We start from the raw sequence: 13,216 nt of genomic DNA, 5'->3' as shown, positions 1-13,216 counted from the left end.
AATGGGAATACAAGTATTTTCTCAGCAGCGTTGAATATGAAAGTTTGCCAATGCTAGATCTCTCTATGTTTACTATTAATTAACTACAGTCAACTGACCCTGGTTTTTCGTTTAAGAATGTAGACTTGTGCACATCACCTTGATTCATTACATGTTTTCTCTTGTCCAAACTAACAATCATATTTGTTGCTTATGTCTGTTTATGTCTGTAACATCATGCAACTGCTTCAGCCAGCTATAAATTAATGCACAGCCCAGTCAGCATACTGATCATAGCTTTTCAAGGGAATGTCCTCAGCTGCCTCATTCTTTTTCTGCTAAGGGCACATGTGTACATGAGTTGGAAAGTGAATATCTGGGACCATGCAGCTTGATGCAACATGATTTGGGTTTATAGAGTAAAGTGCTTCCTGTGAAGAAATCAACCCCCAGCTGAGCATTCACTGAATTTTGTTTATTTTTGTCTTTGCAACATCAACAATAGATAAGTGTGTAATAGGGTGAGGCTTTTAACATCATCTCATCTCACCACCTGGGTACACACAACACTGCCTGTTACAGGGGTCTCTCTGAAAGGTAGGGTTGGTAAAGACATCCTAATTCAAACCATATTCTGTTTTTTAATTGACCCAAGCAAACTCCCATCCAAGTAGTTAATTATAGAACTCTTCCAAATGAAACGGGTGGTTTCACTCACCAGGTCCAAAATTAAGGTTATTTTGCCCTCTCTCATTCTTTTTCCGATATTTTAAATTTGACATACTGTAGTAAAGCAGTATCAGTAGGCCATTGTTTAAAACTAAAGAACATACTTGATTATGCATCTATTAGGCATAGCTCTTTTGTCCAAATAGCCATTTTTTTCTTCTGCCCTTTGCATTAAACAGGACCTCTATATCTTGTAAATTAGAAACCTCAGAACTTTCATCCACCAATCGGGATGCTCCATTGCAGGGCACTTAACCTGACCACAGAGGTTTCAAATGGACTACAAAAATAAGAGTGTGATAAGTACTTAATTGCTTCAGTTATGGATAAATGGTAGCAAAATTATTAAATTTGGTTAAAGGACATTGATCACACTGAATTAAATTCTGCTGTTTGGTTCAGCTGTATTTCAATTCTCCTTTTTGCAAAACCAAGCAAAATCTAACTGTAGCCCTCTTTTGCAGTTCTGTATTTGTACAGTATAATCATAAGTGACCATTATGGGAACAAGCCTGCAATACTGTAATAAGTGAAATACAATAATAAGTGAAGTATAAACTACTTATATAGTAGTTATAATATGTGGATTAAGCCAGCGGCTCTCAAACTGTAGGGTTCACCTCTCACGGGAGGCACAGAATGTATCCTGGGGGACTATGAGGTTCAGGGCGAAAAAATTTAAATAGCTGCACACATCTTAACCTATATGTCAACTTAAAGCAAATCTACTGACACCTCCTGGCATGTCTCAGTAACATACAGAGAGGCCAGTGGCACGTTGGATTTTTTAAAAAAAATTAACCGGTATATGTAGGGTAGGCGAATAGAGCGTTACAACACTAAATGTCAATTATTACCCCAGAGACAGCTCTGCAGTATAAACCACATTATTGATCATTTAAACCTTTCTTTAACACACTCTAAATTCTTAATATACAGGCAGTTTACTGTGGCTGGCCATAATTCGTTTGTGCACTAAAGGCTCAATTTTCAAAATAATCACACATGGCAATTGATGTTTTTAGCTTAATTAGTTTTCAAAATCCTCAGTTCAATTTACACATTTGACCTGTTTTATAGCTCCCAATAGAAAAAACAAGAGCTGTAGTGGCAAACTACAGTAAGCACTTTGATTGGTTGCTATTGATCTTGTGAGCATGCAAATATTTTTGCACTGCCGCCCAGTTTAATTTTGTAATCAGAGTGAACACTCAATGTTGTGATTTGTTTTTAATTGCTAATTTTAGAAGCGTAATAACACACAACAGGGAGCACTTTCCACACTTCCTGCGTGGTTGAAGGCAGGTAATTTCATGGATCCTGCATGCGGTATAATGTCATGAGTTATTTGCTTACCAACACACTGCCTCTAGTGGATGTAAGAAAAGTTTTAAAAAGTTAAAAGATAAATTAGCTCAAGTGCTGTTTTATTTGTATTTATTTATTTACATTAAGGCTTTAAGCAGTTCTAGATTATGTTGATCCATATTGAGTTATTTTAATTTTTTTCCAGCTTCTCTCTAGTTTTGAGGTTGACTGGAGAATCTGGTCTGGAAAAGCGATTGGACTGAACAGCCTTCCTCATTTTATTCAATGATGTGCCATTGTACCCTTTCAACTCCTGTCAGCCCAACACTTAAACAAATACATACAATCATATAAATGCTGGAAAATAGTGAATTTTAAGTTAAATCCAATAAAGAAAAGATAATAGCTTAAGTTCATAGTAAAGCCTGGTTTTATATTGTTAGGTACTCCTGTGAAACTTAAGAGATGTGTTTTGATTTTTAAAAATAAACTGTAATAATAATAATAATAATAATAATAATAATAATAATAATAATAATAATAATAATAATAATAATAATAATAATACAATTGACAGTTTAACTTAATTGCCTCCATTGGTACCCCAGTAGTTTAGACTGGCCCACAGGTCACATTAGTTCATTGCGCTTTTAATCATTAAGCAGGTGGGCTGGTGTTATAAGGTAGGGTAACTGGCTCTTTAAGTCAGTCTCTCTCTCTCTCTCTCTCTCTCTCTCTCTCTCTCTCTCTCTCTCTCTCTCTCTCTCTCTCTCTCGTTCTCTAGGCAGCACAGTAGCTATCAGTGGGGCAGTGGGACTCGTCTCAGATCACTGCTAGTGCAGACTGGACAGAAGACTCATCTTCTCTACTTCTGCACTTCACAAGACTGCACGAGAGTGAGGAGCAAAGAAGAAAAAAAACAGATAAACACACTAACCAAAACACAGAGAAAAAAGAAAGAATGGTATATGTTTTTAATTGGATCTAGACTCCTTATTTAAGGCTTCCCATGTCTTAGGATTCGAGGACATGTTCTAAGTTTTCTTTTCTTATGTTTTTTTTTTTTTTTTTTTTTTTTTAATGAATAATCAATTTAAAGTAACCGCACATTAAGAGGAATGGTCTTCAAGGTTTCATCAATCCAGATATTCAGGATTTGTCTTTATATATCTGAGGAGAGAAGATTGTGAGTGTGGATTTGATTATATATGCAGTATATGTATATATAACATATTTTGTGTCAGTTTAAAAGATACACAGGGAAAAAAAGGTTTTGCCTAAGCTCTGGATCTTTAATTTCACTGTACCAGCAAGAATGGATCTTGTGACAATTTATCTTTTACTGCTGGCTTTTATAGGTAAGTGCGATTTTAAATATTGCAAATCAACTTTTTGTTTGTTTGTGAAATTGCTATTAATAAAAGAGTTATAAGTTTCTTAACTAAGACTTCAAATGTGCTTCAAAACATTCATGTCATTTTGATAATATTAAATTGTGTATTATTTTGAAGAAAAAAGTATAGGATTTGAAATATTATAATTTAGTACAAATCACAGTACACTTTATATTTTAATACTGGCTTTGATTGATAAGTTGCAAGAAAGACATTTTTCTTCAAATAATTTTTTGGATGCAAATAAGTTTTCTTTTCATTTTAAAGAAATAAATATAAATACAGACTTGAATCATGTAATGGCTGTGTATTGCCTTGCTGCTTTAATGTTTTTTTTATTATTATGATCTTTCTAAATAACTATATTTAAATGTTTATGGTTGATTTCTTTTCATCTCTAGTCATTTATAGTTGCACAGGGTTATAAATGCAACACTGCAGATGAAATAAGTAACTACATAAATAAACATGATCATTGAGGTAGGAGACACGAAATGACGAGTTCTATCTTGATCTTAATCAAACTGTATTGTGTTGAATGAAAGCATTGCAGTAGAGTATTCCTTTCTCGTGCACGCAGACTGCACACCTGTCTTCAAGCTCATAGTGTACAGAGAGAAAGGTCCTGATTTAGAGAAATGCTGTCATGGTCTAGGTCGGAGCATTTACTAGGCGCTGTAATCAATGGATTTGATTATACCAAGCTAATAATAGTGTTCATTTATGGATATATTATCCCCTCTAAATGATGTGGTACTAATTCTAATTGATATTAAAATACAGACCTTGGGTCATGTCATTACTGGTCACTTAGTGCAGCCGGTCAACACTCAAACTTACAAGCATGACTCAATCGTTTCTACCAAAGCAGGACTCTGGGGTTTTCAATAAAACTCGCATCCTTGATCAATAAATGCATTGAAGCTTAAAAATAAAAATAAACATCACAGTTAAGTTCTGCTTTATTTCAGATGTGTGTTACATCTGCGAGTTACCACTGTGTAGGTGGGTCTCCAGACCAAACGCATACTGTCACAATTATTTTACAAAACATAATTGAAGACTTGCATACGCAGTGTCTTTTGACTGAATGGTGGCAATTTGGGGGCTTGTGCTGTCTGTGTTCTGCAGCTTGCTATCATACGCACTAATTTGTAACTTACACCCCCTCCTGTCTTTTTCGGGACTATAAGACATGATGAATTTTGTTTTGTTGTAGGGTCTGTTATTAATTGCTATGAGATACTTATGCATTACTAATGTAAATCAATGTTATGTATTTTCCCATTAACCATTAGAAGTATTACTTTTAGTAAAAGTAGTACAGTAGTAGCATTACAATGAATTACATAGTTGAATGTGTGTATTTTAGGTGGTTTTTTTTTTTTTATTATAGCAATCAAGAAAAAGTGTGCTCTCCTTGGCTTGATACTATTGGTAGGTAACTGTCTCTGATTGACATTTGACATGAACATGGGAGTTACCCCCAATCCAATGTTTTGATTTAAGGATTTTCCTGCCAATCAAATAATAATATTTGCAGTCTGCTGGTGTATTTAGCGATTCCTGTCTGAAACTTGGCATTGCTTTGCATTCATCTCAAAGCAGGGCTATGCAGGTGGAGGCAGCATGGTAGGCAATATAAGTTCTAGGGCTATCACCAGGGGATGTGAAAGATGATAATATCTTTACTAGAGGCTCTCAGAAGCTCCCCCTACTGGTGAGTCGTTGTGATCCATTTAAGAAAAAAAGTTTTAGCATTTGAAATAATGGTTCCTACAGGATGAGACAACACAATCATAACTTCAACCCAGAAGACAGTAAAAAAATATGTAACAGCATCATCACATTGAGTTTGTGCTTCCTCTACCAGAACCCTGTGTTTGCAGAACTAATGACCTTTTCATCCACAACTTAAACAGTGAATCATAAAATAACTTTGACAGACATTAGGTGAAACATTTTTCTTTTAGTCTGATTAGTTTTACTATATGTAAAGTATTCTGTAAGTTTATTAATACTAACATTGTTTATTAGGTTTGGAAATAACACTAGTCATTTTCATATCTGTAATTTTTTTCCCCATTCCATATCTATTGACCGGTCCCCATTCCACATTTATTGAAAAGTTTGCTACATTTGTGATTTCATATTTATTTATGCCACCCCATATAAAGAGCTTCCAACATATTTGTTGTAGGTCTTTATTGCGCAAGATTGACTAACATAAAGAACATGCATTTTTGATTATTAATTCTAGTTCCAAACAATGGCAAGAGAAAGGTTTAGATGTATGTCAAGACCATTCTATAGTTTGTTTTCAAAGTTATACTGCACAAGGCTCTCTACATTTTCTCCTAGGTGTTTCAGATAAGAAATAATGTAAGTGAATCCTGCATGTTATCTGAATTCAGTGTCAGGCTGTGCTGAAGAAAGCCTGTAACTTGTGGCCCAAGGGAAAACAGCTTGGTGCCAGAGCTGGGTTTGGATTTTTCAAAAGCAGTTCAAAATGTTCGAGCCATCAAGATGAGTTTAATGGATTTGTGAAGCACTGAAGTGTGGAGACACTGATATCCACACAGTAATAGAATCATGTGTTATTTGAATGGTCTCACACCTCACGTTTGGTGTGCCATTGTGTGTGTATGATTATGGTACACAGACACTGACCCAGGCAGAGGTCATTTTTCTTTTAACAAATGTGGGGCAATGATTAAGATATTGCTTTATTTTTACTCTTTTTACTTTATTTTAACTAAAATGTGTCTATTTACATTTTTTTAAGTGGAGCAAAAACTGGCATTTGAAACTTTTTAAACATGTATAATTAAAATGTCCTGGCAATTGCAATGAGATGACCTTGTTCAGATTTCCATATATTGTCAATGTATTTCAATTTAGTTTTTTGTTGTTTCACCAGTGGGGAAGACTATTGAGATTTTAAACTGCACTTTGGATTTCAAGTCCATTCATCTGCAGCTAGATTAGTTTAACTGGGTCTTTCCATCAAGGAGGAAATGTGCAGTGTTATTAGCTATTTAAGTCTGAGATTTAATTTACAAAATTTAAATAAACTAAATGGCTAAAAAAAACAAAACATCAATCACTAATCTGCAAAAGGGTTATGATGGATTTAACTCTATGGTCATGGCTGTACATGTATTTGGCAAACCGTATCATCAGCGTGGCAGATCCTACTGTATCTTGCCCTCCCCAGTTACATCATCAATGTTTCCCCTGCCTTCTGATACTGATGGACAGGGTCCCAGCCCATTCCTCCACCACTTCACCAAACTGAAGGAGACCTTGAGAGGGTGAAAATCAGCTCTTGAACATTAACTGCTGTGAATAGTGTAGCTGGCGATGAGGGAAAGACCTTGTGACAGCCTGGAGAGACATCTGACAGGAGAAAATAGACCCAATTGGGGCTGGCAGAGGTTAGCCACTCTAGCTGGCAGTATCCAGCTCTGTGTTTTTAAATGGAACAGGATGCTGGAGACACCCGCCCAAGGCTTCGAAGAAATTAAAGAGAAAAATACCCCTAGAGTCTGCGAGAGCGGGGGCAGAAGGTCACTCAAAGTTTGACAACACAGTTAAGGACTTAAGAAAGGAAACGGATATGAGGTACTTTGCAAAGGGCTAGCTCAAGAGCTGCAGTTAGCAAAGACATGGAGCGCCAGGTTTGTGTCTGTGGCTGGAGCAAAGTGACAACTGTTAGGGGTTTGAAGATTCATCAAGGCAGAATGAAATGCTTGAGGGAGAAGGGAAAATGGCCTCTCATTGATCAATACATTTTTCCAAAGTCAGTCAAGTCAGTCGAATGAAATCCAGTGACAGGAAGCAAGCCCAGTTCGTAGGATATCAGCACCCCTGTCATAGATGAGAAGAGGACTTACATAAACACAATTAGTGATGAACCTAATGATCCTTGTGAACTTGGTCAGATGAACCAGCATAAGAGAGAAAATAACCTCAACAGGCACAAACCTGGAGTTAAATGGCCAAGAGCTTCTGAGAAAACAGCATGGGACACAGTGAACACAATCTCTGTTTTGAGTTTGAAAGGTTAAGTGGAACAGTTGAAAAGAAGCTGGATACATTTGGCAACATCATCTAAGCATATGTAAGCAAGAGGTTTGGAGTTGAAAAAAGGAAAGAAAAAGTACAAACTCTTACTTGTCTAGACAGCAGTAGGACATTGAGCGCTTAGTTAGAGAAAGAAGGCAGCTGGAGAAGCAATGGCGAGCAGAACAAAGTTAGAAGGAGGCACTCAATCTGTTACAAAGGGTCATAAAACAAAGAGCTCCATGTCACATTCCTGGATTTAGCCAATGCACGTGGTGCAGTACCACATGAACTACATGGGGCAGCATTTGATTTTTTCAGAGTACCAAAGACAATAACAAACTTACTGAAAGCCTACTTCGGAGATTTGCAATTTTGTTTATCAACTTCAGAATTCACCACTACATGGCAATGTCTAGAAATTGGATTATGGCAGGATGCGCCATTTCTCAACTGGCTTTTACCATGGCAATGGTAATTATTAGGGCATCAAAATGGGTAGTGGGAGGAGAAGCTTGGCTTCTGGAATGTGACTACCACCAATTGGAGCATACATGGATGAAATGACAATCATGACTACAACAGCAGCCTGCACTAATCGGTTATTGGGCAATAACATTTAATGGGCATGAATGCAATTCAAGCCTACTAAGTCAAAGAGCATCACTGTAATTAAAGGTAAAGTAGTGGATAAGAGGTTCTACATTAACGGTGAAGCAATACCAACAGTGTCTGAGAAGTCTGTGAAAAGTTTTGGGAGATGGTATGATGTGGGCCTAAAGGACACAGTTCATGTGGGAGAAGTTAGACAACAAGCAGTGCAAGGGTTGAAAACTTAAACTCTGCTGCTTTCAGTTTGCTCTACTGCCAAGACTTCTGTGGCCACTCCCTGTGTACGAGGTTTCCTTGACAAGAGTAGAGAAGCTGGAAGCATTAACCAATTCATACATCAGAAAATGGTTAGGAGTTCTGCGCTGCCTCAGCAGAGTGGGACTGTATGGTAAAGGGATACCACAGCTGCCAGTCTCAGCTCTAACTGAAGAGTTTAGGTCTGCCAAGGTTCAACTGGAAATTACATTGGTAGAGTCACACAACAAATGTGTGAGGGAGGCAGAACCTGTGTTGAAAACTGAAAGAATGTTGGCAGCAAAGTAAGTTCTGGAAAATGCAAAGGCTGCACTTCATATCAGTGGTATCATGGGTTAAGTACAGCATTGAAAAGGAGGACTTGGTCTCAGTTGAGCTCCTCCTACATGGCACAAAGAAGCCCCAGCTCAACGGAGGAAGCTAGTACATTGAGGTGCAAAAGCAGGAGGAGAGGGGGAGGAGCTTAAAGGCAATTTCCCAGGCCAAGCAGGGAGAATGGATGAGAAGGGAGAGTGTGGAACAACGCAGGATCAGCTGGCAAGATCTATGGACAATGGAACAGAGCAGGATCAGTTTCCGGTCAACATATGATGTTCTCCCATCATCACAAAAGCTTATTCTATGGGTAGGAGAGGATCTGTGGTGCTCTTTGTGTTCAGCGCCAACTACAGTGCTGAGAAAAAGTTTGTGAACCCCATAGGATTTTCGCATATTTCACATATTTCAAACCTAAAATGTTATTAGATCTTAATCTAACTCCTAATAATAGATAATGATTAAACAAATGGCACAAAACATGATACTTTGTCAACATTTATGTATCCACAAATGATTCAACATTCAATATCCATGTGTGAAAAAGTATGTTGACCCTTTAGATTCAGTAACTGGTGGCACCCCCTTGAGTAGCAATGACTTCAACTAAGCATTTACTGTTACTGTTGGTCAGTCTCTCACATCGGTTTTGAAGGATTTTGGCCCATTTCTCCTTACAGAACTGCTTCAACTCAGTGACATTTGAGGGCTTCCTTGCATGGACAGCTCGCTTCAGGTCCTGCCACAATTTTTCATTGAGGTTTAGGTCCGGACTTGACTAGGCCATTCTAAAATGCGGAATTTCTTCTTCTACAGCCATTCTTTTATAGATCTGCTTGTATGTTTAGGATTATTGTCTTGTTGCATGACCCACTTTCGGTTTAGCTTCAGCTCACAGACAGATGGCCTGACATTCTCCTCTGGAATCTTCTGATACAATGCAGAATTCATGGTTGTGTCAATGATATCAATCCATCCAGGTCCTGAGGCAGCAAAGAAGCCCCAAACAATCACACTCCCACCACCATGCTTGATGGTTGGGATGAGATTCTTCTGTTCAAATGCAGTCTTTGGTTTTCGCCAATCATAACATTTCTCATTAAGTCCAAAAATTTCCACCTTTGACTTGTCTGTCCAGAGAACATTGTTCCAAAAGTCTTGTGGATCATCTATGTGCTCTATGGTAAACTTCAGACAGGCAGCAATGTTTTTTATTAGAGAGCAGTGGTTTCCTCTTGGCTATCCTTCCATGAACACCATTCTTGTTCAGTCTTTTTCTGATAGTTGAGTCATGAACACTCACATTAGCCAAGGCAAGAGTGGCCTGCATATCCTTGGATGTTACTCTGGATCTACTTTGTGACCTCTTTGATGATTTTCCGGTTTGTTCTTGGAGAGATTTTGGTAGGACGACTGCTCCTGGGTAGAGTGACAGTGGTCTTGAAGTTTCTCCATTTGTAGACCAACAGTCTGACAGTGGATTGGTGGAGCCTCAAATCCTTAGAAATTGTTTTGTAACCCTTTCTAGACTGATGAGCATCAATAACTGTTTTTCTGAGGTCCTCAAAATTTCTTTTTATCGTGGCATGACTTGTTTCCACACACCTGTATGGTGAAGACCAAACTCATGAAGATTCTGATCTTTATATAGGGTGGCCTCCCAAACTCACCCCTGAAGATCTACTTAACTATTTAAACATCTGATTCTAATTACCCCCTTAGCTGAGCTGATAAAACCAGGGGTTCACTTACTTTTTCACATAACCTGAATCTTAATTACTCATTGTTTGTCTAATTCATACATCATTTTGTATTAAAATACATGGAATTGGTTAATATAAACCCTACTGGATATTTAAGAAAAGACTGGTTTTGATTCAAGAAGGCTATCATGGTAAAACTATGGAATTTCCACAATTATCATTGGGGTTCACAAACTTTTTCTCGGAATTGTACATTAAGACACATTTTGACAGGATGCAAGGTGGGTCTTAGCCAAGGACAGTTTACTTGGCTTCATGACCAGGTGCTGCAATGTTTGGTCTTAGGATTGGAAGACAAAGAAAGAAACGTTGATGGAAAGGGAGGTAAGTAAACTAGGATTAGCTGAGTGGGGGACAGAGGAGGGTCGAGCCCTCTTAAGGTGTTGTGGGCTAGTAGATGAAACACCAAGGATGGAAGGTGCCCACTTGAAGACCCCAGAGAAGTATTCTACTTAGCTCAGTCCAGACGGTTGTCATGCTGAGGCAAGAGGGAGGCCGCACTGTGCTTGATTCCTGGAGCCAGCATTGCAGCTGCTGTGTGTGCTGGTGTGCCAGAGAGGGAAAATAGGCTGATCCCTGGAGCCAGCATTACACTTCAGCCATCAACACTAGGCAGAAGGATATCTACATTGTCAGATGGAAGGAAACGTAGATAGATCACATAAGTTTACAGTAAAATAAGCTATGTCTTAGTTGGTACTTATCTTGGCTAAAATTGAGCCCAATATCAGCATGAAGTTTTAACATCTACTCTCATGTAATGGAAATCATTATGGAATCTTCTATAATATACAGTTAATTAAAAATAATGAAAGCATATATAATTTTGATGTGACATCATTAATGTGGCTAGGATTTTAAATGACAGGGTTTACTATATATAGCCTACCAACAGTAATAAAGTGCTTAAATCCCTGCTATTATTAATAGAAGTAGTGATTAACTTCTAATTAGTGAACCAACTACCCAAATTGTTGTCTGGAATTAACCATAAGTATATGCTTCAGAGCCACTTGCTGGACCTTTAGAAAAGTTAATCTGAACTCACTGACACAAGTTAAGAATGTACAGTATTATGTAACATTGAACAGTCATGGATTCATTTCGTCAGCTAGGATCCTCTTACCCTCAAATATTTTAAGTTATTCTCAATGAAGTGTGATTCGCTCGACAGTCCCTTTTTATCTTACAAACCAATGAAAGTTTAATTACAGCAAAGAAACCTAGAAACCAGCAAAAATGTAAGAACAGCACTACAATATTGCTCTCTTTAAATAATATTGTTTTGATTAAATTACGTTTCTAACTAAAATATTATACACCCGTGTGTAAGATTTCATTCAGTGTTTTGCGCTCCTAAAATTTGTGAAATCCTGAAATATATGAACATAAGGTATGATAGTACAGAAAGGTTGGAGAATCAAACCCCATGTCCACTTACAGTCCACTTGAAGAAGTCGTCAATTAAACTAGACTGAGACACCAAACTATGGGAACCAAGACAGTAAGACTACCACCAAAGGTTATAAAGTTCTTCATAACTTATGCCTGGTAATTGCCTGGTATACCTTGATTCATTGGTGGCTGGCATCCTTCAAATGCATTTGTAATGTTTATTTTTTCCTCAGCATGCTAGTTTTAGAACCTCCTGGTGTACGTTGTTAGATTGGGTGAACAGGCTTCTGAATGTGACACGGTTATGAAGTAAAATCGTCCTCTGGGTTTTCATTACCAATTGAGCCGAGATATGATTCCCTGCATCTCCTGGCTCTCTCATTCCCAGCTCCATGAACCATGAAACCACACCACCACCTCCACAACTAAATGCATATCACTGTTAGAAATGATCCACTGCAGTCCTTGAGCACTCTGGGTTTTCATTACTTGTCAGTTGAGCCGAGATGTGATTCCCTGTGTCTCCTGGCTCTCTCGTTTCCCAACTCCATGAACCATGAAACCATGCCACCATCTCCACAACTAAATGCCTATCACTGTTAGAAATGATTCATTGCAGTCCTTGAGCACTAGTTATATACTGATGTCAAGGTAGTGCATAATATCCACATAAAAGTGCATCATTGTTTTGGCAGAGGAACCCATAACAAATCAAAAGAGAACTAATGCCTAAGCAATATGAGCTGTGGGTCATGAAATAGGCAAAAGTGATTGTTTAACTACCTTTGAGAAGCGCCTGCAAGATCCTGGGTGATGAGTTCAAGAGTCTGAGTCTCTGGCTCTGTGTCTCATTAGACAACATATACGACTCTAAAACGGGCTTGGGTCTAGATTCCCCTTACTATCCGTGTTTAAGATAACATTTAAGTTAAATATCTCATATAACCCTTATAAAATCTCCCTGTAGTAAAACCTTAGCAAAGTGTAAAGCATAGTAAAAAAAATATGGCAGTGTAGTAAAAACGTAGTAAAAAAATATGGCAAACTATGATAGCGTTTGTCCTGTGTGAGTTCTTTTGAAAAGAAAGGCCGATGATAACTTTAAAATAAAAGGGCAATGTTTTATTCCATACAGTAAAATAAACAGCGTTCAAACTGAAATAATGTACTTCTTCAATCCCAAACAAGTAATATACACCGCACTGTCTCATCAGGCAGTAACACTGTGTAACACAATTTTTGTTCCTGGGTAGTAAGTGTTATTTCCTAATTGCTTATGCCTCAAAAGTATAGAAAATGGCTATTATTCCCCACAAACTTTGCTTTTGTGACCAGGACAGTGATATTTCAAAATATCACTATTTCCAATGGGAAAACGGGCAAATGTGTGTCTTTTCGTAC

General features: G+C 37.8%; 1 protein-coding gene across 1 annotated transcript in view; it reads left to right on the top strand.

Annotated features, from left to right (window-relative positions):
* The first annotated feature begins 2,816 nt into the window (after positions 1 to 2,816).
* Positions 2,817 to 13,216, top strand: part of LOC121294336 (GDNF family receptor alpha-4-like) — an 82,985-nt gene continuing 72,585 nt past the window's right edge. The window contains exon 1 of the mRNA XM_041217948.1: positions 2,817 to 3,374. Within this exon, the coding sequence (XP_041073882.1) occupies positions 3,332 to 3,374 (43 nt within the window). The 5' untranslated portion in view covers positions 2,817 to 3,331. The remainder of the gene's footprint in view (positions 3,375 to 13,216) is intronic.

The sequence above is a fragment of the Polyodon spathula genome, chromosome 2, assembly GCF_017654505.1.
Source record: "Polyodon spathula isolate WHYD16114869_AA chromosome 2, ASM1765450v1, whole genome shotgun sequence".
Lineage (NCBI taxonomy): Eukaryota > Metazoa > Chordata > Actinopteri > Acipenseriformes > Polyodontidae > Polyodon > Polyodon spathula.
The sequence above is the reverse complement of the archived record's forward strand: the minus strand, read 5'-3'. Positions and strand labels throughout refer to the sequence as shown.